Here is a 26,883-nt window from a genome sequence, read left to right as displayed (position 1 = left end):
TAATATTAAATAATATTTCTTTATTTAATTACAAAAAAATTTTTTTTTTTGTTTGGTAACAGTTTTCTAACTGACAAAATGTAAATAACTGTAGTTACATGTAAGTTAGTGTTTTTGACAAGATGATTTGGTAAAGATGCATGGCTGTTTTGTGTTTAAAATCAGTGAAAAGTTATTTTCACTTCTTTTATAGAAATTTATTAAATTGCTTTTAGATTCCTGCCTTTTAATTGCATATAATTGCTTTACTTGTCTTGCATACATTCTTAATACAATAGTGATCCCTGTAACTTGATTTAACTGAAGAGAAATCCAAACATCTCTGCTATTAAAGATGTATGAGTAAACTATAGCTGCAAATATTGGATAATATGACTTATAAAGAGATCTGGAGATGAATAGGACCTAGGCTAATGTGAGATCAAGTTATGTGAGACAGTTTGACAGTTGGAAGCTGTATAATGTAAAGAGACAGTGATAAAAATATCTTAAATGCATTAATGCTGTTTATTGAATGTAAATGCTCCTGCAAGTCTTTTTAAAGTGACATACACACCACTAATATAATACTCAGTAGAGTTTTACTACATCATTACTATACTCAAGATTATTCCAATCATTTTATATTCTACAACTATTATGCCACTCCAACCTGGATAGGTATACATGTCCCAAGCCTATGGGGCATCAGTGGCGTTGTTATTCAATACATTATTGCAATGTAAGAGAAATCAGATTATGTAGTCTTTCTTTTGTAGCCGATAATAATTCTAGTTGTCTCTCTCCCTCACTCTCTCTATCTTTAGCTGGTATGTGAAAATGGATACATACTGTATTTTAAATATATGACCCATACCATAGCATGGCTTTAATGTGCATAACTGACCTGATGCTTTCCTAGTTCCTTAGGGGTTGATTGTATTTATTGTAATAGTGATTTGAATAATATGTGCAGCTGTAGTCAATGAAGCTTATATCCATTATTAAAATTTTTGACAACAGGATAATTTGTTTAAATAATTACCTTAAAATATTGTAATTTGGATACATGCTATGTGTTGACACATTTGCCATGTTGTGTAGCTCTGTTAGACAGACTTTTTCTCAAGGATGTAGTCAGAATAGATTCCTGGGATGGTTTGCAAATGGGTCAGCAGCATTGAAAACCCTAGGTGTTGTAAGACTTGAGATTTTACAGACTGGAGCCATGCTGCTGCATTTCTTTTCATGTAAATTTACTGAGGACTGAATGATGATGGATTGTGTAAACTCTGATGGTGCCATATTGCTTTAATGATAGCCGAATATTAAACAAATCTGCTTGAACCACATGATCTAGATGCAGATTAGCTTTCCAATCACAGTTGGAGGAGAGGCAATCCAAATCATGGACACCATTATTGTTGTATTTAAACCACATTCTTATCATTTCCTGACAATATTTGATTCGGTTGTCTTGTATTTAATTGATGACTTATGTGATCAGTTTTATGTGAGATATAAATGTAGACAACCTAGATTGGAGGTAGCAATGACGCTCAGAAATGATTACATGTACCCCTAAATTATCCCATTTGTCTTCTGCATCATCTACGAAGTGTAACAGAGATGTATATATATATACCTTGATATATACTTAACTTTGCACACATTCCATGGTTTTACTCATCATGCATTGGTGAAGTTTTGCACCTCTGTACATGATCACCATTTTGCCACCTTGTACCTTGGTATATGCTCACCCTATACTCATCATGCACTATGGTATATCCTTCTCCCACCTTGTACCTTGGTATATGCTCACCCTATACTCATCATGCACTATGGTATATCCTCCTCCCACCTTGTACCTTGGTATATGCTCACCCTATACTCATCATGCACTATGGTATATCCTCCTCCCACCTTGTACCTTGGTATATGCTCACCCTATACTCATCATGCACTATGGTATATCCTCCTCCCATCTTATACCTTGGTATATGCTCACCCTATACTCATCATGCACTATGGTATATCCTTCTCCCATCTTATACCTTGGTATATGCTCACCCTATACTCATCATGCACTATGGTATATCCTTCTCCCACCTTGTACCTTGGTATATGCTCACCCTATACTCATCATGCACTATGGTATATCCTCCTCCCACCTTGTACCTTGGTATATGCTCACCCTATACTCATCATGCACTATGGTATATCCTCCTCCCATCTTGTACCTTGGTATATGCTCACCCTATACTCATCATGCACTATGGTATATCCTTCTCCCACCTTGTACCTTGGTATATGCTCACCCTATACTCATCATGCACTATGGTATATCCTCCTCCCACCTTGTACCTTGGTATATGCTCACCCTATACTCATCATGCACTATGGTATATCCTTCTCCCATCTTATACCTTGGTATATGCTCACCCTATACTCATCATGCGCTATGGTATATCCTTCTCCCACCTTGTACCTTGGTATATGCTCACCCTATACTCATCATGCACTATGGTATATCCTCCTCCCACCTTATACCTTGGTATATGCTCACCCTATACTCATCATGCACTATGGTATATCCTCCTCCCACCTTGTACCTCTGTATATGCTCACCCTATACTCATCATGCACTATGGTATATCCTCCTCCCATCTTATACCTTGGTATATGCTCACCCTATACTCATCATGCACTATGGTATATCCTCCTCCCACCTTATACCTTGGTATATGCTCACCCTATACTCATCATGCACTATGGTATATCCTTCTCCCATCTTATACCTTGGTATATTTGAAGTTGATGTTGCCTGTGGTATCTTATAAATATATTATAAATATTAGTTTTCCAAATGTACTGGTTGCTAAATTATTTCCAAAGCTAGTTAAATGTTACAATGTGTCCCAAAAACAGTAAATATATTGATTTTCTCCCAAACCAGCAAAATTGTTTATCCGTGGTTATAAATTGTATTCAAGGAACTGTGTTCAAATATGCAAATGACTGCCAAATGTGCTAAGAGTCCTATGATGTGCTAACTGTTTATAATTTATGATGTATGTATGGCAACAAAAAACTGATAGGATCTCTAAAGCATGATACTGTCATATCAGATTTATTAAACTGTTAGATTGTCAGGAATTTCTGGTGCTTTTAAATATATTTACTTTCCAAGGTGTGGTTGAATAGGTATTTGAAAAACTTTTTTTTTTTTACAAACAACATTTAAGATGAACACAAATTTGATGATTTAGTCTGAAAAGAATGTCATGTGACTCTGAAACACATAATATTCTGTTACAGTACAAGAATTTTGTTCTGTTTTTACCTGTACACAACCAATAAATATTATTGTGTGTGGATACTCCAGTTTCAAGTGTTCTAATGATTTCACTGTGAGAAAAAATTAATAGGATGAATCGAGTAGGTGGTTTCCTGGTCCTTAAAAAATTTTTTTTCCAATTTTGATAATTATGATTTTACTAAAACAACTTTTGAGAAGCTCAGACTAAATTTAAAATAAAATTTTCTTTTCTTTGATTTTGAATTGGTTTCTATGGAAATAGTATCTGATCATCTCTGAATAGTGAGCTTGTAGACCTGTTACAGTTTATGTTTGATTAGGCTTCATATCCTGTGTGGGTGATTAGGTAGGTGGTGTAAAGTTAGATATCTACATTGCTGGGTTACGTCATCTAAGTAGAGAACTCGCCCTATCCTATCCCTATCCCTATCCCTATCCCTATCCCCATCCGACGATGACGACAACAACAACAACAACCACCACCACCACATCAAGTCAGTATACGATGGTAATAGATTTTAGTCAGATTATTTCTCTTGGGTTTAGTTTATAGCAATACAGGCATATTAATGTAGTCAGGTTTTAAATGGTTTTCCAGCCATTAATACCTTCTTTCTCTTCTATGGCCTCCAGGTCTTACTACTTAATAAAGTTAATAAATAAATCATTTATTGTTGACCAGCCTTTTCAGTGCTTGTAATAAGTAATTTATTGCATCATCTTTGTTTACTCAAATCTAAGCCTTGGATGTTACAAAAGTGACCAAATTTTATTTTGTATGCACTTTATGGTGAACATTAATTTAACTTGTAAAATACTATTATATTTAGGAAATGAATTTTCCTACATCGTTTGACCAGATACTTTCAAGCAATCCTTTAAAAGCTCCATGGTTTCCAACTGACAAGGCCATTAGATGGTTAATGAATTACCGACCCTATTAACTGGTCAAGATCCCAACCAGTGAAGAGTCATTCCTGGTGGACATTAACTAGTGATAAAAAAAATTGTTTACTTGAAACTGACACCATAATCCCATGGCTTTGATTGACAAGGATGTTTTACTTCACTCATTGTGTATCAGTGCCAGTGAGTGGAGGGAGATCACATTGAGGTGACAGATGATTATCGGTTTACACTGCTCGGTTTAAACTGCTTTATCATTTTTATTCATATTCATATAAGGTTTCATATATCGCATCCAAAACTCTAAACATGTTACATGAAGTGAAATGCTTCCCCTGCAGTATTGCCTTGTCCTACCTGTTTCAGAATGTGATCTTCCATTTAGGGCAGGGTCAGGCAGGTGCGTCAGGTCTTTTTTCTGAATTTTGTACTATACTGCGGATGACAACAGAGCTATGTCAGTAGTTTATTAGATCTTACTCGTCAAATCAGACACATGGACAGTCAACCTCATTTATGCTGTCTTAATTCAAATTCCAATGGACTTTGATGTAATTTAACTCTGTGGACAACGTTGATCAAACTTTCCAATCTTCTTAACTATTGTGTGGAGATAACTTTAAAAAAGAAGCATGAGAGAGATAGTAGGATGCATCTTTTGGTTTCCAACAACCATTATATTGAAGGTGAGTTCTATATTTTCACCAAACATCCTCTTTCCGGATCTGAAATGCTCCTGGCCCTTTAAGCGATTAAATCTATCTGCTAACTATCTCTCAAGTAAAATTGTTTTTTTTTTTGTTTTTTATCAAAAAAATGGGAATTTGTTGTGTTAAAACTAAGGTGTGGTTATCTTTACAATGTCTGAAGCCCCTCGACTGTAAAAAGGAAGTGTAAAAGCTAGAAGAGTTGTTAAGTCAACATTTGTTTTATTATCTTGGCTGGCTCCGTAATGGAAGGGTCCATAGCCGATTAGTAAACACTGGTCTACTTGTCATATCCAGTTGCAAATGCACGTGTCTACTTTTTTTCATGTTCTCAAAGTTTTTTTACTTGTTTTACCTCAATCCATTTTTCCCCACATTGTGAAGAGTGTTATTCTCACCCTATTACATTATTACCTGGGGTAGTACCGTATATGATGTTCACTAATATCCATTTTCACTTTGCTGGGACTAGTGTTATATATAGGTAATGAGACAAGTTTGAACACAGTTACCAAGAATTGATCAATTTAGATTCTCATACTCAAAATATAGAAATATTCAGCACTTCTAAAGAATCAGCAGCTTGTTAGGAAAATCGCTTTTAACAGGAAATGTGTTTCAAACTCAGTAGTACGTTCTCATAAAGTTTTCAACTACTGTCATGCAGGAAAATTATGTAGTGTCCTCATCTTTCAATGCCTTCTGTATGTTTACTGTGAGAAGTCAGCCATGTTGTGAAGTGTAATTAGTGAGATGATGTCATGAAATGATGTAAACTTTTATATGATGGGTTGCCATGGAGCTGAATACCATATATGGTGATAAGCTGATACCTTTTTCTTCCATGTGTCCATCATCTACTAAGGAATAAATAAAATGTCGCATTGTGTTTCATGGGAAATAAGCAATCTAAATAAACAGTATTACATTGGAAAGATGTAACATACTCTATCATCTTGATAATTGACCTCTGATACTAAAAGCAGAGACTTTTATACATTCACTGTCATTTAGGTTCCATATGAGGCAAGAGGTGCTGGTATTGATTCTCAAATGATGATTGCTGTCTTGTGTATATTTTGTAAGATATGAACACTTTAAAAAATTAATTTGAGTATCACTGATTTCTTATTCCCTGTGTGTATGCAAACAACACTTAGTTCCTCTAAGCTGACAAGGTTGATTTTGACTGCGTCATTGTTCAATAACACTTGTGCCTTACTCTGGCCTTTTTCTTGTTGCATAGTTTTTGTGGAAACATACCATAGAAGGAACACACTAAATTTAACCAATGTTCTGTAGTTTCTATTTTGAATGTAACAGAATATACCAGTAGCTAATTGCATCTCTCCCCTAAACATGTGACCACTAAAAATAAATGTTTTACTTTTAGCAATGCTAATCTCTAGGGGAGGTTTGTATGGGGTTGTAATATATATTTCAGGTCCACCCAATCCTATTTGCTAGTGTAAACGCCAGCATTACAGTTCAATGTCAAGTTGAAGTACATGTATGTTGTGTCTTGTGTGTCTAGAACATGAATCCCGTTAGATGGTCGTTTGTATTTGGGGATACTGACAAGGAACTCTGTGTCATGAACAAAATCAATCAGGTTTCATCTCTAACTTCATGTTTGGTATAAACAGGTTTCATTGCATCTTCAGGTTTTTGAGAAGAGCCTATTTGTTTTTGTCTGCAAGTGATGTTTTTCAATTAAAATGCCTGCTTTTCCAGAATCGTGCCATGCCTACACACCCACCCACCCATAAAACATCTGAAACATTTTTATTTGTTCATTTCCCCATCTGTTCCTTTCGGTGTTATTCAGTGTAAATCCCACTTCTGTCATATTAGACCTCTGAAACTGTTCCCATAGAGCAAGTGTAGTTCAAATACTAAACACAATTTTTTTTAGTCCACCTTGTTTATGACAGCTAAACTATTGACATATTAAAAAATGAGGATTTAATTTTTGACCACTGTGTGTGTGTGTGTGTGTGTGTGTGTGTGTGTGTGTGTGTGTGTGTGTGTGTGTGTGTGTGTGTGTGTGTGTGCGCGCCCACATCTCGTACATGCCTAGACCAGTCACCTTCAACCTTCACATTATACATCTGTGCATACTTGTGTACCTCCATTCATATAATAAACTGATTCCAAATGGCATCTATTTTATTGTTGAAAATTCATCAAAATCAAGCATTTTTGAACTGGATTTCAGCTGTGTATGGATAGAACATTGAACTTGCAGGGACTATGTAATGCAATTGCAAAAAACAAATTGGACATGTGCATTTGATATTCACTGATTTGTCATAAATTACATACAAATCTTTCTTAGATGTCACTGATTTACACTTTCAGGGAAAATAAATACTAAATGAAATTGAAGTGTGCTACAGCACTTGGCATTTTGGTTGATCAGTGAAATTTCTAAATGTTAAAAATACACCATAGAATTTATTCTTCATTGTCTGCTAATACTAATTCTTTTTAATCCCTAAACTGTCAATATAACTGGAAGAAAATAGATACAAAATTAGTATTTTTAAACTCATAATTAGCTCTATAATCATGATAATTGACACAGTTGTAATTTATTACGTACACACATTATCCATGTTCAAAAATAACCTACAATTGGCCTAGAGTACTAGTTAGGGAGTGCATTCCTAGCATATCTGTGTACAATATACTGGGGAAAGAAAGGTGACTGACTGACTGGTGTAAAATATTGGTTCAGTGTATGGGTCAACACGTAAATATCCAATGTTATATGCTTTGAGACGCAATTGCATAACTATTCAATTAACATACCAATACTACTGATGTGCTGTTTCTATGGTTATATCATACTGTGGTTCTGTGATAAACTGATTTTTGTTTGTAGCCGAAGTAAGCATGCTGCACTGTTTTTAAGAGGTTTTTTTGTCAGGTTGTACAAGCTGATATGCTTTGTGATTGGTGGAGTTGTGTTTGCTTCGCTTAGAACTATCCCATAATTTACTGTGAGTTGGAATAGCAATATGGTCTATGGACAGTGGCCCACATTTGATGCCTGTATCACCACCAAATTTTTAGGCACACAGCTTTTCCTAAACTGCCTGATCATTGTTATGCCATCAGTGGTGGAATGTTGTAGTTGAAGTAGAGAACTTGAGTAGAACAGTGCATTGTCACTATTTGACTAAATTGTTTAAATAGCTGGCCAATTGATGGAAGAAGAAAGACCTATGTGTGGCTGTTTGCTGAATGGCCTGTATATTCAAACATATAATTTCAATACATTTGTTGTATTTCTTTGGCTATACCTGACAGTTTCAAATACTGTAGTTAAATACTCATCATGTGATCTTAACACTTTCAAAGTAGACCCTATTCTGTATATCCTTGTCTCCAAAGAAATTATTATAAATTATTTGATCAAAATCATGTAAGAATACCAAGATCTTATGCAAAAGGATGTTTTGAAAAATAAATACAAATATTCAGACACAGTATATATAAACTTGCCGTTTGTGATACATTTTGTGGTTAATAATAATATTGTATATATAAAATTTAATTTTTTGACATTTCAGAATGAATTTGAATAATTGAAACGTAGCATCTCATGACTTGTGTGTTTTATTAATAAATAAAGAAAATGTACTATTTATGTCATATGATACTTTCATATGCCAATTAGATATCCTGTTTAGTAAATGAGATAATAAATGCAATATCTACATAATTACATTCTGGTCTCCAGAATGAATACATTTAGTTGACTGCAGCACAATTATTTAAACATGAATGTAGGTCTTCAAAAACAAAATTGTCTGTAGAATTCTTATAACAATAATCAAGGCGATTTTCCCCTTTAAAACAGGATATAGTTATAGTTGGGTGTTTCCTCTAAGACTTGTTTGTTTGCAGCTTGTTCAGTGACCACACACCATGTCAATGTTATAACACTGGTTATAATTTTATTTGGTTCTTGTTTTAGTATTGGTATAAGAGAGAATTACTTTCTACCTAAGCTTGTCTGCTTTTGATTGTAAGCAAGTTAACTATGTCTGGCTGTGAGATGTCAGTGTCCTCTGATTAACCCTCTTCTTTCCTCTCTCCGACAAACATATGCCATATCCTCTGATACCTCACAATGTCCAGTATCAGATTTCGTTCTAAAAAGATATTGAAATGCTAACATGTTATTTTAAGGATGTGGATTTTCTGTCCTGAAAATGGCCTCTCTAACATACTATTATTTATGTTTAAATTAATTATGTCTATAGTTAACACTATTGTAATTGTATCCTGCTTCCAATCATTGGCATGCAAGTTTCTGGTAGTATGAAAACAAATATGTTAATTATTCTTGCTGCACTATAGATGTTCATGGATGGCTTTCTAAGTTTGTAATTCTTACAAAGGAGTACATTTGGTAGATTGGGGGGGTGTACATTTATGTAACAAACACACATTTAGCAAATAAAATATAAAAGTACCACAAAGTCAACCTGAAGAACTAAAAACTAAGGGGGGGATGGTCAGCCCCCAATAGCTCTGTCATCTGAACTGAGTTTATACAACTTTATTAAAATTAATAAGAAGAAATAGGATATCTATAATGCATTTAAAAAAATATTGATTTATTTGAACGCATCTAGTCTGTTGTTTCACTCAGTGCTATCTGGATCATTGGAACAAGAAATGTGGAATATTTATCACATGAGTTTATGAAGCAATATATTTGCCGCACCCATGTTTTTTCAACTGTACATGTAAGAATGGATCTGATCCCAGATCCCGTATGTGCTTTTTTTTATCCCTCACGTAAACCAGTGACCCTGGGACAGAAAGGTCACGTGGTAGATGTAGAATTCCTTGGCTACAAAATAAACATGTTTCATTATCTTTATTTATACTGGCTGTTCAAATCACAGCATTCCTCTAATGCCATTGACAAAGGCAGTCATCCCTCGCATGGCATGGCATCAGTGGTTTAATAGGAAGGCAGCCGTCACTCTGCAGAATGTATTCAATGTACACAGTACCGGTATATGGGTCATGGAATTTGAAAGAAATTTAAGTCAAATTTTTGAACAAACTTTGTCCTTATCATTCTTGTGTCATTTGGATCATTCACCCATGCATGACTAGATTTTTTATAAAAACTTAAATCGGGAGTTATTATTTTTATTCTCTCAGAAACAAATGTATGTAAATGTATAATTTTATTTTTAAGCAACATATGAATAAATCTCTATTCGGATGACCTAATCCCATCTCTGTAAATTAAAATATGAATAAATAAAGAAAAAAAAATTAAAATATAGGCCACAGTTAGATTAAATCTTTAGTGTGTATCATACTGTTTTATGTATACACTGTATCAGACAACTTGAATTAGCTCCTCTGTGTGTTTGTTTATTGGTAATATATTGACCAGTATCTAGAGTGTGTACCGGATGTGCTGATTTTGTAGATTACTTGCCACAGTTTACCTTGCCATGGTAAAAATATGTGTCATGTGTGTTTTCCTATGGTATATCAATATTTAACGATCAATTATGAATCAATCATACTTGACACTAGACCATACTGTCTGTCAAAGCCAGGTACATTAGACTCCTAGCGTGTTCAGTCATCCACCTTGCATGTAGGCCAGCCAAACTGTTGGTCAGAATTTTAGAATATAAAAACTAGCAATTGAACTTATTCAACTAAAATTTTGATTTTTTTCTGGACGTTAATAGGTGTGACTAGGCTTGAAAATGATCAATAACCCAAAATTGAATGAGTAATTTGTTATTAATATTGTTGAATTGCATAAATCTAGTTGAATCAAAACTGGAAAAAGTTATAATATAAACTTGTGATTTTCTCATTTATTTATATTTAGTGTTATTTGAGAATATTGCATCAAATTTCCATTATTCATTCATAACCAACTGATAACCATCTGCGTTTGGAGTCAATTCTATGCTTAAGTCGTGCTCACTATCTCACATGGAATTTATCCAATGTGGTTCTGTGGGTCATTGAAATATTTCATGGTCTGAGTATGCACTCTCAGAGCATTCATAGATCTTTATTGGGGTCTTAGGACAATTGTGTTACTATAAAATAATTTCAATGATTTTCAGCATGTCTGAATTCTGATTTTAGCATTGCTAATTCTTAAAGATTCATTTCTGTTACAAATTAATGTTACTGCTAATTCAGAACATCAAATATTCCACGTAATAGTATCAATACCACAAAATAGGAGAGCTTGTGATATGTAATAATTTTTGCTTCAAAAAGTTTGTTATGGATATAAGTCTGTGTGTCTGCTCAGTTTCTTTTTCATTTGTTTTCACTGTGACAATATGTTCTTGGTGCATGCACCTATACTGGTATGGTATATTATTCTACTCCTCATATATTAACCTACAAACCTTTTTTAAAATTTCAAGAATTGCACCTAAAAAACAATTTTTGTTGTTTTTATTAAAGGCTGAAGAGGGGGCCCCTCATACAGATATAGACGGCATGCCGCAGGATATGAGACCATTTGACTTGGTAATACCAGTTACTGGTGCTGGCACAGGAAAGATTACTGGTAAGTTTGCTGTCTTACCTCTACCTATTATCGAGAGTTCAGTTACCCATTCTTTATTGCTCCTTTTGAACCCATTTAATCAAAACAAAAATAAACTGACATATTGTTTCAGTATGGGACCCACAAATTAGTCATAAAAAGATGTCCTCACAGCATGGCATTAAATACCAGTGTATCTTGCATCACAGCAAATTTACCCTGCATGAAATCTGCAATGCATTGTGGGAAACATGGTATTTTATACTGGGGAATTTAATACAATATTGGAGTCAATCCTTGAAAAAACAAATATCCCGTTAGTGAATTTAAACTAAAGAAAAAAATAAAAGTTTCTGGTAGATATTTCACTTTCAAGTGTTCACTTATCAATCAAATCTAGATGTGTTTAATGTTGTGTTTGAGAGGACAGTAACAATTACAATTACCTTATATTTAGAAGATAATGAATAACATGTGTCAGACCTCAAGTCTCAAATGTCACTCAAAACAGAACAAATTAGATATTTTTTCATATTTAGATTTACTATTTTCTTGCAATTTGTTCAATACTTGAAACCATTCACACAGAGACTAGTTTTTGCTTCCACTGCCTTTTTTCAACTAAAAAAAAAGTTTACAGTATGTGTTGACAGCACTGTATACTTCTGTAATCTATTGACAATTTCAACAGTGGGGAGAGGGTCAGTGTTGCTAATCTGAATGTTAACTTGAGAAAAAGAAATGCAACCCAACTTACTAAAATGATTTTCAAAGTACATGATTTTGGGTTAACAGCGAGGTCTTTCTGGTATTCATATTATGTAATAAGGATATCCTTGTTTTGACTCGGTTAAAATATTGTCAACTTTAGCGTACTACACTGGTTTGCCTCACATCAAAGGTTATTGGGATCATTGCTCTAGCTAACTATTCACTCATCAATGCCAATTAGATTACGCTGTTCGCAGGACAGTCAAACTGTGGACAGTTAATCCCTTGTGGATGCATGCTCTCAAAAAAACTCAGCTAGCTCCATTATGAGAAAATAGTTGATTTTTGTGGAATGAGCAAGTCAAGTTATAATAAAGGTTTTGAGCCTAAACCGGGTTGACTTGAAAGACCTTTAATGCAGATTATCTGCATCAGAAAACACTCAATTACCTGTGAACATTTTGCTTAAGTTTTATGTCATGGTTGTTGTAGACATCAAAAATGTGTTTCTTTAATCTCATCCATGGTAATTGTGACTGAGATATTGTGTGTCCATAGTTGATTTATTTAATAGGCGCCAATTTGAAAATAACCTCATCCAAGACCTTTCATCACAAGGTACACCACTAAAGTACATTAACAGATAAAGTCTGCTAAGTTGATCATCTATGCTGCATACCATATGGTCTTATTAATCTAAAACTGTGCCAGTTCTCATCAAGACATTCATCTGGTTTATGACCTCACTTAAAAGAATGTAGTGGGTTCATTTGTCTGTAGTGTCTCTTGTGTAGTTATGTTTGTCTGTCGGTCTGTCTGTCTACCGATTTGATTAATCGGCCAGCCTAATACCAAGCTTAACCAGATACACTGAAGGCACACCCCAGTATATGCAAATGTTTTAACATGAAGCTGTGTGAATGAAAAAAAAAACACTATTTAAAATTTAAATATCAGAAGCAAAGGTTTTGACATATATTTTTCAAAAATGTTCATGGAAAATGATGTCCATTTGGTTTAAAATTAACAAGAAAATACCAATACATAAAATTGTGTACAAAGTTGCACCAACATTTTGGATAGAAAAATGACAGCATTCTTTCTACCTTGGCCATGTCTGTAGAATGGTTCAGTTCTGCATTCCATCTACAACTATAATGATTAATTCTGTTTGTATGTTTGTTTGATAGGTGATGTAAGAACTCCATCAGGAAAGCATCATAAACCTAATATTACAGAAAATAAAGACGGTACAATTACTGTGAAGTATTCACCAACGGAACGAGGTCTACATGAGCTATCAATCAATTATAATAATAAACATGTTGCAGGTAAGAATATGAGTATGTGACCCACTACTGAATATCAATAGTTGTATGCAGTGTATGTATACATCTATTAATATATTTATATGGTCAAGTCACCTTTCGTGTTGATATACCGCGACTCTGTAAACAGGCCAGAGCTGTTTTAGCCTATATATGTATTGCTCTTGTCCATCCTCGTACAAGTAATAATAATATTTTATTTGTGTGAACACAGGTAGCCCATTCCAGTTCCATGTTGACGAATTAAAAAGTGGCCATGTTTCAGCATATGGTCCTGGTCTTACCCATGGCATTTGTTCAGAACCATGTAACTTTACCATCAATACAAAGGATGCTGGTGCAGGTAGGTTGAGATGCATTACTATTATTAGTCCCCGTTCGGACAAAGTCCGAAAACGGGGACTTGTAATTCGGTCTCCGTCCGTCCGTGTGTCCGTGCGTCCGTCCGGAGTCATATCTCAGAGTCCCTTGGACCGATTCCGTTCATTCTTTGCATGTGCCTAGTACTTTATGTGGGACATATGCACATGCAGTGGTTTAGCGATTCGATTCAAAATGGCCGACTGGCAGCCATCTTGTTTTTTGAAAATGTTGTATTTTGGACATGCTTTGTCAGTTTTCATTCAAACTTGGTACATAGATTATACATGTTAGGATACATGTCCGTGATGATTTATTTCACAATTGGATCAAAGATGGCCGACTGGCAGCCATCTTGTTTTTTGAAAATGTCGTATTTTGGACATGCTTTGTCAGTTTTCATTCAAACTTGGTACATAGATTATACATGTTAGGATACATGTCCATGATGGATCAAAGATGGTCGACTGGCAGGCATCTTGTTTTTGTTTTTTTATGCAGTATCTTGGACGTGCTCTGTCAGTTTTCATTCAAATTTGGCACATACATGTACTTTATACATGTTAGGATGCATATCCATGACAATTTGTTTCAAAATCTGGTCAAGGATGGCCGATTGACAGCCATCTGACTTTTTGGCCTTACTACTATATTTCCACAATTTATGTACCATTTTCATTCATATTTGGCACATACATCATACATATCAGTGTGTTTCATAATCAGATCAAAGATGGCTGAATAACGGCTGTTTTTATTTTGGCCATATTACTAGTACTATGACACGAAACACGTGTTTTGATGTAAATAAACAATCTGTTGTATACGCCACTTGGAACTCAAGTTTCAAGGACACGCTTGCGACAACCCCTCCGCTTTAATATGACGAGCACAAAGAGAACTTAACGGGGACTGTGTCATTTTCAATGACTTGTTCACATTGCTTTGGGCGAGTCTTGTTTTTTTTTTGTTTTTTTTATAGTACATTGCATATGAGGTCCATCATCATACTGTACCCATACTTCCATCACTTTCATTAAAATATATCTGTTACTATTTGCATCATTAGGTGGCTTGGCTCTCGCTGTGGAAGGTCCATCAAAGGCTGAAATCAAATGTATAGACAACAAAGATGGCACTTGCAGTGTTTCGTACTATCCAACAAAACCCGGTGATTATTCAGTAATAGTGAAATTTGCTGATAAACATGTACCTGGTAGTCCATTTACTGCAAAAATAACAGGTAATGATCAATCTCACTCATTATTGAGCTTTATTGTCTTGATTTTCTGCATTTCACAAATTAGTGCAAATCGTAAAGTGATAAAAATATGTCTGATTAGTCTATGAAATGCCAACCAATCAGCAGCAGGGTATTTGATTTTCCATGTTATTCATGTTATTCTACAAAATGAATGCAATGAGCAGGTTATAAACTGATGCAGCGGAACATAAAGTGTATATTACATAATTATTCATCTCAACATGTATCAGATATATCATGATAAAATTCACATATTTAACCAAAATTTTAGTGTATCATTTACACATTTTTCTTCAATTTTCCATTATGTGTTTGTTATCTTTGGACCAAATGGATACAATTTTCTACTTATCAATATCTTGGAAAAAATATTGAAATATTCATGTTTATTTTGTTTAAAAGGTTGACCTTATTTAAGGACTACATTAGTGAGAATGCAGCATAATTGATTTCCATAAATTTTTCCATTGCTAGACATAATAATCCTTTGCTGGACAGATTTCACTCTTATTATGTCTGTTTATTTGCAGATGAGACTGGAAGGCCAGTAGCTGTAGGTAGATCTAGTGAAGTAGCTCTCAAAATCACAGAGACTGATCTTAGTTTGTTAACTGCATCTATCAAGAGTCCATCATCTCCAAAAGAGGAACCGTGTCAGTTGAAGAGATTACCAAATGGCAATATTGGTGAGTTACTATAACGATGTTGGCCAGTGGATAGACATGCCATTTTAAGCCATCAAGATAGTTATTATATGTACAAGTTTTATATATTGTTGACACAGCGGCTATTAGCTAATTTAGAAGAGTGTAAATAAATGTATTTTAAAATTGAATTTCTGTGTCATTGTCCATGATATTTATGGGTTAAAGGGACATGCATTGACATGAGGAAATAAACATACATTGTATAGTTAGATACTAGTTTGGACAATTCTTGTTTAAGCCACCAATACAGAATTTATCAAATAAATACTGGCAAATTGTGCAAACAAATGAGTGCAATGATTAAATATGATGTAATTTGTTTTAGTTGCTTAAATTAGATTCATATATGCAGATCTCATCACAATCTGGGTTCAATATTCCTGTGTCAATTGCACAACAGTGTCTTGTTGTCTCGGTGTATGTAATGTACACACATGTAAAATAGATTGTACATAAAATTCAACTGATGACTGTGGTGCTTTTCATAGATGTTTATTTTCATATACAAAGATACTTGTGTGTATATATTGATATCCAATTGGAAGTACACACAATTTAGAGAGCATATTAATTTATTAGCCTATTAACAAAGTTTTCCGTTTTAATCAATTAATTAAAATCTATTAATTAACTAAAATCTCTTCTCAATTCTTTCTTTCTCCCATTCTTTTCTTAGGCATATCTTTCACTCCCAAAGAAACCGGTGAACACCTTGTCAGCGTAAAGAAACATGGTCGCCATGTTACTAATAGTCCATTCAAAATCAAAGTTTTAGCTCAAGAGATAGGAGATGCTAGTAAAGTAAAGGTTAAAGGATTGGGTATTGCTGAGGCAGATGCTGGAGAAATTGCAGAATTTTTGGTAGATACTAAAAATGCTGGTGAGTTAACCATTAATTGTGGGCTTACTGTTAACTGACTAATAGATGGGCAATAGTTGGGTTTGCTGTAATGGATCCCATTATATTAAGGTAACACTGCTAATACATACTTGCATTTATAGCTTTAATAGAAAAATGAATAACCATTTAATATGCTTTTTCCAATACATAGTCTTGTTTATATGTGCACACTTATTTTATTACAAAATTAGCAGGATCAGTTTTGTTACAATTATTTATTAAACGGCATGATGGCTATCCTTTCTTTATTATGTTTTTTGTTTGTACTAATTTTGATGGTCATAAGAATTTTGATGTCTGTTAATGGTCACGTCAATGTTGATGGCCATAGCAATGTTAATGCCAGTGTTTGTGGCCATGGTGATATTAATGCCAGTGTTGGTGGCCATAGCAATGTAACGCCAGTGTTGGTAGCCATAGCAATGTTAATGCCAGTGTTGGTAGCCATAGCAATGTTAATGCCAGTGTTGGTGATCATAGAAATGTTAATGCCAGTGTTGGTGGCCATAGTGATATTAATGCCAGTGTTGGTGGCCATAGTGATATTAATGCCAGTGTTGGTGATCAGAGAAATGTTAATGCCAGTGTTGGTGATCAGAGAAATGTTAATGCCAGTATTGGTGGCCATAGTGATATTAATGCCAGTGTTGGTGGCCATAGCAATGTAACGCCAGTGTTGGTAGCCATAGCAATGTAACGCCAGTGTTGGTAGCCATAGCAATGTAACGCCAGTGTTGGTAGCCATAGCAATGTAATGCCAGTGTTGGTAGCCATAGCAATGTAACGCCAGTGTTGGTAGCCATAGCAATGTTAATGCCAGTGTTGGTGATCAGAGAAATGTTAATGCCAGTGTTGGTGGCCATAGTGATATTAATGCCAGTGTTGGTGGCCATAGTAATGTTAATGCCAGTGTTGGTGATCAGAGAAATGTCAATGCCAGTGTTGGTGGCCATAGCAATGTAACGCCTGTGTTGGTAGCCATAGCAATGTTAATGCCAGTGTTGGTGGCCATAGTGATATTAATGCCAGTGTTTGTGGCCATAGTAATGCTGATGCCAGTGTTGGTGACCATAGCAATGTTGATGCCAGTGTTGGTGGCCATAGTAATGTTAATGCCAGTGTTTGTGGCCATAGTAATGCTGATGCCAGTGTTGGTGGCCATAGTAATGCTGATGCCAGTGTTGGTGGCCATAGTAATGCTGATGCCAGTGTTGGTGATCATGGAAATGTTAATGCCAGTGTTTGTGGCCATAGTAATGCTGATGCCAGTGTTGGTGGCCATAGCAATATTAATGCCAGTGTTGGTGATCATAGCAATGTTAATGCCAGTGCTGGTGGCCATAGCAATGTTAATGCCAGTGCTGGTGGCCATAGTAATGTTAATGCCAGTGTTGGTGATCATGGAAATGTTAATGCCAGTGTTTGTGGCCATAGTAATGCTGATGCCAGTGTTTGTGGCCATAGTAATGCTGATGCCAGTGTTGGTGGCCATAGTAATGTTAATGCCAGTGTTGGTGGCCATAGTAATGCTGATGCCAGTGTTTGTGGCCATAGTAATGCTGATGCCAGTGTTGGTGGCCATAGTAATGCTGATGCCAGTGTTGGTGGCCATAGTAATGCTGATGCCAGTGTTGGTGGCCATAGTAATGCTGATGCCAGTGTTGGTGGCCATAGCAAAGGTGATGCCAATACTGATGCCAGTATTGATAGCCAGTATACTAATGTTGGTGCTGATGTAAGTACTGGTAGCCACACCAATATAACTCATTAACCAAACTGATACAATAACTGGAATTAAATTGTCTATTGCTCTATTTGTAACTCAGGCTATGGAGGTTTAGGTGTATCTATAGAAGGACCTAGCAAAGCTGATATCAACTGCGAAGACAATGGCGATGGTACATGTACTGTTACTTATCGTCCAACAGAACCAGGAAATTACATTCTGAATGTTAAATATGCAGATGAACATGTGCCAGGTCAGTGTATTTCAAAGTATTTTGGTGAATATATTGAAGTTTGTAATGACCCAATATATCAATGTGGGATAATTCCAGTTTCTGCATGCTGGTTGGTTTGTATTTATTTTGGTGAAAACTATATCAGTATTTAATGCCAAAATAATACTGTTTCATCATGTTCTTTCTAAAAAAAAAAAAGATGCACACTGAATAATGTATCTCTCTTTCTGTGATTGTAGGAAGTCCATTTAAGGTCAAGGTTCATGGTGAAGGTTCAGGTAAATTTGTGGAGACCATTACTCGCAAGAGGCAAGCTGCAGCCGTCTCTCACGTTGGTAGTGAATGTGAATTGGGGTTGAAAATACCAGGTTAGTCTGTTTAACTGTTGGTTAGTTGTTCACTGTAATTTCAGCAAACCAATGTCATAGTATTGCTATTGATGTTTGCTTTTTTTGATTTTTGACAACAAAAAGTTGGTGCAACATTTTTATATGAAATTATTATTAATGTTGAGTGAAATTGATATAATTTACCCATTTGACTAGATCTTTATCAAAATTGTTTGAAAAACTATTATGCTATTGACAATAAATTTACAAATCACCCAAATATGTTAGAATCACATCATTTTCCAATTTACTTTAGTGTGACTTAATCATTTTATTGGTCTGTTCTGCAGGTACTGATCCCCTTGACATGACAGCACAAGTGACAAACCCATTGAATAAAACAGAAGATGCTGAGATAATTGATGGTAGCGGATGCACGTACATAGTCAAGTTTGTTCCTACTATGATGGGAGTCCACACAGTCAGTGTGAAAAACAGAGGAGCACATGTGGCAGGTCAGTATACTGCCTTCTATGCATTGTAATCTAAATTACTTACTGCAAGACCTATAACATGAGGAACTGAACGCTCTTGACTTGTTCCTTTCACAGGAAGTCCGTTCCAGTTCACAGTAGGCCCACTTGGTGATGGAGGTGCCCACAGAGTACGGGCCGGTGGTCCAGGTCTTGAAAGAGGAGAAGTTGGACAGAAGGCAGAGTTTACAGTATGGACAAGAGAAGCTGGTCCCGGCAGTTTAGCCATCTCTGTAGAAGGACCTGCTAAAGCCGAGATTGACTTTGAAGATAAGAAAGACGGCTCTTGTCAAGTTAGTTATTTACCAACTGAACCTGGTAAGAAACTTTATTTTAAATTTTAAATTTAATAACTTAAAATTGTTTAATTAAGGTTATTTTGTGACGATATAAATTTAGTGGGCTTAGGGCAAATTTGGGTCATCATACTAAGTTAAATTAAATTTTACAACCAATTTATTATTGGTTCCAGCAATAAACTAGTGTGTACTGACTTAGAGTAGAAAATTATATATTGTGACTGACTTTTGTTTGTTTTGAATTATTTTTAAAATCTAAGTTTTACATTCTTCACAAAATTAGCTAACTCTTGTTTTCAAATTGTTCAAAATACACTTCATTTTATTAAAATTGTTCATTCAGTGTTGTTCATCTTTGATATATGAATTGTCTCTTGTAGGCGAGTATACGGTTTCTGTTAAGTACAATGATGAACACATCCCAGACAGTTCCTTCAAAGTGTTTGTTACTCCATCTATTGGTGATGCTCGCCGACTGAGTGTAACTAGTTTACAAGAGACTGGACTCAAACCAAATCAACCAGCTTCATTTGCTGTTCAATTGAATGGTGCTAAAGGATTTATAAGTGCTAAAGTGGTGGCACCATCAGGTGCTGAGGATGAGTGTCTCATCACAGAAGTTGACGAAGGTAACTATAGGTGCTTGCGGAGGTTGGCACAACAAGGCTCTTCCTATCTCAATGGCTATTTCAAAGTCAGTAGGGTGTTGTCAAAGCTTCAATGTAACTTTTACTTTTAGATGAAATCATTTCAGCAATTTCTTTACAGAATGATCTTGTTAGAAAGAAAACCTAGGGGTACTTTCAACAATTTGCTGGACATGTCTCAAACAATACTTTTTATATCATTCTTTTGATTCTTTTTTCAGCACATAATGATAGAATCATGTTGAATATTGTAATGCATTTAATGTAGTTTTACTGATATGATGATTTTTTTGTCATTGCTATTTAATATTAATTAATGCAAATAAAACAATTTTGCACTTAATGCAGATGTGTTCCAATACTAATCTCCTTCAAATGTTAAAAAACCCATCAATTTCTATTTGACAGGACACTATGCTGTGAGGTTTTTACCAAAAGAGAATGGTGTTCATATGATACATGTATTATTCAAAACTGCTCATATTCCTGGCAGTCCATTCAGAGTCCGTGTCGGTGGTGTTGATGGTGATCCTGGCATGGTGCATGCTCATGGACCTGGTCTAGAGGGAGCCCGTACTGGTAAGTCTTTTGTATATTTGTATATATAGTCTTTGCTACCTTGCCTTTCACCGAGACACAAATATTTTACCCACATGCTATAATGATGCACTCGGGTGGTGGACACGCTCATAGAATCCTGACCAAATGATGCACTCGGGTGGTGGACACGCTCATAGAATCCTGACCAACCAAGGCACAATCGATGATAGTTTTTCAGCCGTGGTGATATACACCAAAGGTAAGAACAAGATCTTTTCTTTAGTTATAATGGCATTTTTAATTTTAATTGTTCTTGATATCCTGATAGTAGACACCAGTTTGTAGAAATATTCTCCCCACGTTATTTTATTTCTTTGGCAATTATGTTAATCCCATCCTTGCAAATGGCGAATAATTTTGTGATTTATTATATGGGCACTGGCTTTATACTATAACTTTTCCAATAAGGTGTATATAAATATAAATTTAATTCATTAAATTTCAAAAGAAAAGTTTAAATTGTTTACTTTTTATTCACTGTCATTTCATTTTTCTTTTTCAGATTTGGTGTACAGAATATACTAAACCAGATCTTCACATCGCAGTGTATTACAGTACATTAATTTTAGTGATGACAAAAACGTTATTTTATGTACATGTAGTATTTTTTTTCTTTACAATAATCAGTTAGATCATCATGGTGATATTTTCTATATGTAATTAAATTAATGGAAAAATATGATTCATGATTATATTGATTAACATTCATTAATGTAATTAATTTCTTTATCAGTGAGCTTTTGTAAATGAATTGAATTTATAATGACAAATAATAATAAAATATAATTATGTAAATGACCCTCATGTGTATCAAATTTTAGTTATGATTTCAATAAGCACTGTTGACTGTTTTATTTTAGTTGCTATAAATTTTCATGATTTAATAAATTTGATGGCATTCAATTTCACTCATATATTCACAACTACAAAAGTCGCTGTGACTAGCTGTCTTAAAAATCCAAAATTTCATGATTTTTTCTAACTTCTAATTGGTGTCAGCTATGTTGTGAACACCTACATCATTTGATGAAGTGGTTGTCCTTGGGTAAGAGGAGTTTATGTAACTATATAGCTTTAAAGCTGGATTGAGCCATGATGTCATACTGGTAGCATCTAAACCTAGATAGAAGTTCTTTTATATTCAGTATTATGCAAGTATGACACTATCATTTATTATATGGCCATATTGGCATTTTTAGAACAAATGCACTGGGTTAGAGATTATTAAATCTTTATTGGAATTGAATTAATCTATTTAAATTGATAGATTATTATTATTATTTCATCCTCTGATTTGCATACTATACCAAGTAGTGTGGATACACTTCATGTTTATAATTTCCTAGTTTATGGTCTAAATTTTTGTTAAAAATCTACCTCCCACTTTCAATATATCACCGCCTGAAAGCCTCCACAAATAAGAACAGAGAAAACAAATGTGTTATGGATGGTGTGCTTTCTCAGATACCACAAAATAATCCAGCATAATTTCTCCACAAAATCCAAAACATTAAGGGCGGTAGTCGTCGAACCACACATGTGCAAGATATATGGGTCTCATATAAACAAAGATGGTGACTTTGACTGATTGGCGAGACGTTTCCAAGCTTTAATTAGGTAATTTTCAGGTGATTGGAAGGTATCGAAGGAGTCACCGGCGGTAGTCAGTGCAAGTCGTGCCCAGGTCAAACCTCCTACCGCATTTGATTGTGGGAAAATCAATGTTTATCAACACAAATGTCGCACATGCGCAACGCAATGACCACCACGCTTATCTGTCATTTACGTAAACACAACTAGTAGAATTAAGTTTCTCCAGTGTTCCAAAGGTATTAAGGTAGAAGCTGCGAGTGCTATGTAGTCAAATATAAAACCCAATCTTGTAGCCTCCACCCTCACCATACAGTTATGCATGCTGCATTTTAATTTGACAATGGCCAACTCCTTTTGGTCTGTCCATGCATCGCTTCTGATATACAGTGCTTTCCCTAGGTGACAAGACCTGGTTTATAGTGAATACCTGTGGTGCTGGTGCCGGTGCCCTGGCTATAACTATAGATGGACCATCTAAAGTTACTATGGATGTGGAGGAAGTACCTGAAGGTTATAAATGTTCTTATACACCTATGGCTCCTGGTGATTACTTTGTTACCATCAAATATGCCGGAGCTCATCACATTGTAGGCAGTCCTTTCAAAGTTAAAGTCACTGGTAGGTCACCAAACTCTTCACTTCTGCTTGCTGCGTTGCACTGTTTTAAATATAATTGTGTGGTTTATTATTTATTTATTACTCTTATACTCAATTACTCTTTCAATGATGGATGTTGTATCTAGGTAACAAAGTACACTGGGTTTCATCAATTTGGGAAGCAGTCTTAAGCCCCCCAAAAAATAGATCTGTTTCTGGTAGAACACTCGTCAGTTCAAAATGTTACACATGATAGATTATTTGTCATTTGAAACAAAGAAAAAAACAGGGAATATGCCAGCCTTATTTTGGACAAATCTGGATGGCCACTAACATATTAATAATATTAATAACTTTATTATGCAACTTAAACATCTGTGGGTTTAGTAAGGTAAAAAATGATTACAAAATTAAATTAAAATATATTGCAGTCTTAAAAAGGTCATTGTGTCTTCTGTAAACAATCTTGAATTCCTTTCTCTCATAGGTGTCAATAAAGCCGGTGTGACAGGTATTCATGAGAGTTCACAGGTTGTTGTGGAGACAGTTACTAAGACTACCACCACTACCAACTATGGGTCTATGCCGAAGTTTACATCAGATGCTAGTAAGATTGTATCCACTGGTATGGGCTTGAAGAAGGGTTTTATCAACAAAAAGGCACAGTTCACTGTTAATGCTTCTGATGCAGGTAGGTTAACTAGAGATTTAGCTTTCATTCTAACTGCATAAATGACATAACAAACCCATGGTTTTGAATTCAATGTAAACATAGTCTCCCACAAATTGTGCGTGATCTACTGAGAAGTTGCATATTTTACTACAGTGAAATAGACAAATCTGACTTGACCTGCCTGTAAACAATGTAGCCAATTAGAATTTATACAGCAAATGTCATCGGACATAAAAAATGGATATACACTGGCAGAACAAAACCTGCCATTGTATAGTAGTGAGTAGATGAGTACTGAGTAGAAGATGATGTGCGTACTTGCACTAGAAAACCTCATTGATATATTTGCTCTAAAAATATACATCATTTAACAAAGTCTCTTATTTTTGTTTATTTCACAGGTCAGAATATGTTGACTGTCGGTATTGCTGGACCTAAAACTCCTTGTGAGGAAATTATTGTCAAACATAATGGAAAAAACCGATATGTCATCAATTACATACTCAAAGAAAAAGGCAATTACATTATGCTTGTGAAGTGGGGAGAGGAACACATCCCAGGAAGTCCTTTCAACATAGTGTGTACATAAATAATGCTACACAGAACAAACAAACACGTGTAATAAGTCAATCAAAAAATCACATTTCTTAATTTTTTTTTCTACATTACTGTGCCTTTTATCATTAATTGCTATTAAAAATTTAAAAAGACAATTAAAGAACAAATAATTCATCTTCCTTGCATGTGTTTCTAAAGAATTGTAGCGTTATACAAATGTATAAGTAATATGTCTGATATATAATCTAACAAAGATACTTAAATGATGCTGGTTAACTAGTATTCAATGAATTCACTGGAAAGAGATAGGATGCCAGTGACCATACCTATGCACATCTAACAAAAAAAGTATGAGTTAATAGTGTCTTCCAGTATTTTTTATGAAACATTATAAATCTTTGTTAAAAACAACAACCCACTGACTGAAATGTATTCAAGTAATAGTATTGCAAATTTTATTATATATTTAGCAAAAGAAATCAAGTTTTTGATTAAAATTTTTAAAAAAAAATGTAATATTATAGAATTATAATATTAATGGAATGAACTGCATTAGGAAAATCTTTTAACTGCTTTTAAAAAATGGTCTTTGAACTCCGTAATGAGTAATATTATGTAAAGTGACTTTTGAATGGCCAGTCAGTGATGGTGTAAAATGTATCAATGATAATTTTTCATGCACCAAGCAGATAGTGTCACAGTATTGAGTTCAAAGGCTTTAGGAGGTACAGTTCTGAATTTTGCATAATTTGTCTTGCCAGGAAAAAAAATTCCAAAAATAAATGTGTGACTTGATCTGAAATTAGGAATGGACGAGTGTGTATTTTCACAAGAGAGAAAGAATATAAGGAGTTACGTCTATCATAATTATTGCGAATATTTTGAAATAGTTTGCATGCTTTTTAAAGCCACTCTAATATAGTGTAATGATAGAGGAAACCATCACACCTTTATTTCTAGTGAAAAAGGACATTTTTTTTCTAGTAACTGTTTTAAAACACTTTTGTTAATTTTTTTATTTTTTTTTTCATTTTTGGATCAAGAATACTCAAAAATTTCTCAATAATCTTGCAATGTATCCTTTTTTCATAGTTAGCCCTAGTTCCATTCAACATAAAAAAATGTAAATAAAAATACCAAAAAAATTATTAAAACTCAATAAATATGTTTTCGTTCATACTGTCTGCTGATGGTAGTTTTTGATACTTTTAGTTATTTTATTACAGCAACACTATGTGAAGCAATCATTGAACATTTTTCATACAAGACTTTTTTTTGTTTATTTTTTTTTTTTGCATACTTTTATACCTTAGTTAAATTTTGCGAGGCTGATCCTACAAATGTCACCTGCCATGACCATTAGTAGTTTAATGTCATTACTTTCATATTTTGTTATTACAAAAAGCAAGAAAGATGACCACATTACTCTCAATAATTTGCATTGTAGTTTGATTTAGGATAGGTTGTCTTCAGTTAGGTGAATCTAATGATGGTTGGGAATGGTTACACAAATAAACTACTACATTTTGACAAAACAAAACAACGTGTTTTCTTTAGTGTGTGTGATGAATAAATTGAGTAAATTACTCGGCCAATCAGAGAACATTTTACCTCCAGTCTGTACGTGTGATGCTTTGGAAAAATTTAAAATTGAAGATTTGACACTACTAGATCTCAGATTGTCAGTAGTTGGATAACATAGACAAATATGGGTTAAATTTACGTGATTCTAGCCCTCACCGGAAATGTTTAATGGTACGACTCTTAGTTTCCCAGCAACACACACGAGTGGAACAAGATGTGTAACTAAGTTCTCCCTTTTTCTTTGCTGACCAACACTGAGAATTTGTCTTCCCATAAATTCTAGTCATCTGTCAAGCACTTTCATTAGTGCACTGGCCTGTAGCTATGTCTCTTCTTTCATTTGTGATGAGGCACCATCGCTCAAGTTATGTCTGTTCACTTTGAGATCACTCAGTGTGTAGGCATTTCTGTAGAATAACACATCTTAGGTCTACCCAGTTTGGTGTGTATTAAGTGTTGGCATTAAATTCACACAGTGGGATTGGGCTTGGGGCGATTACCAGTGCCTGTGGCTTCGCTTTTTAGATTCCGACTCGCCCACTTGTCTAACTTGGAAAAGTAGTGGTAGCAATTGGTGTGATGCCATAAACTAGAGGGGCTGCTCCAGCTAACCCCTTTGGTTATTAGTCATTCCAATTACTACCCGCACCCACCGCCTTTCTCACCAGGCACCAGTGAACCACCCTTGGGGAGATGTTGTGCTTCAGTGGTGAATATTTTTGTCATTTTTGGTAAAAAGTGATATTTTCAACTTCTTGT

The 26,883-nt window shown here is 34.8% G+C and overlaps 1 protein-coding gene across 3 annotated transcripts in view; it reads left to right on the top strand.

The window, feature by feature from the left end:
* LOC100376702 (filamin-C-like) overlaps nucleotides 1-26,083 on the top strand; it is a 108,876-nt gene extending 82,793 nt beyond the window's left edge. For all 3 annotated transcript variants that reach the window (XM_085497234.1, XM_085497235.1, XM_085497236.1), the window contains 15 exons: nucleotides 11,395-11,500; nucleotides 13,381-13,521; nucleotides 13,733-13,861; nucleotides 14,948-15,121; nucleotides 15,673-15,828; nucleotides 16,526-16,729; nucleotides 18,577-18,729; nucleotides 18,951-19,079; nucleotides 19,391-19,555; nucleotides 19,652-19,891; nucleotides 20,253-20,501; nucleotides 20,928-21,098; nucleotides 23,112-23,330; nucleotides 23,797-24,000; nucleotides 24,384-26,083. In XM_085497234.1, the coding sequence (XP_085353360.1) occupies nucleotides 11,395-11,500; nucleotides 13,381-13,521; nucleotides 13,733-13,861; nucleotides 14,948-15,121; nucleotides 15,673-15,828; nucleotides 16,526-16,729; nucleotides 18,577-18,729; nucleotides 18,951-19,079; nucleotides 19,391-19,555; nucleotides 19,652-19,891; nucleotides 20,253-20,501; nucleotides 20,928-21,098; nucleotides 23,112-23,330; nucleotides 23,797-24,000; nucleotides 24,384-24,571 (2,628 nt within the window). In that variant the 3' untranslated portion in view covers nucleotides 24,572-26,083. The remainder of the gene's footprint in view (nucleotides 1-11,394; nucleotides 11,501-13,380; nucleotides 13,522-13,732; nucleotides 13,862-14,947; nucleotides 15,122-15,672; nucleotides 15,829-16,525; nucleotides 16,730-18,576; nucleotides 18,730-18,950; nucleotides 19,080-19,390; nucleotides 19,556-19,651; nucleotides 19,892-20,252; nucleotides 20,502-20,927; nucleotides 21,099-23,111; nucleotides 23,331-23,796; nucleotides 24,001-24,383) is intronic.
* Nucleotides 26,084-26,883: the final 800 nt, after the last annotated feature.

The sequence above is a fragment of the Saccoglossus kowalevskii genome, chromosome 3, assembly GCF_978046115.1.
Source record: "Saccoglossus kowalevskii chromosome 3, keSacKowa6.1, whole genome shotgun sequence".
Taxonomy (NCBI): domain Eukaryota; kingdom Metazoa; phylum Hemichordata; class Enteropneusta; family Harrimaniidae; genus Saccoglossus; species Saccoglossus kowalevskii.
The sequence above is the reverse complement of the archived record's forward strand: the minus strand, read 5'-3'. Positions and strand labels throughout refer to the sequence as shown.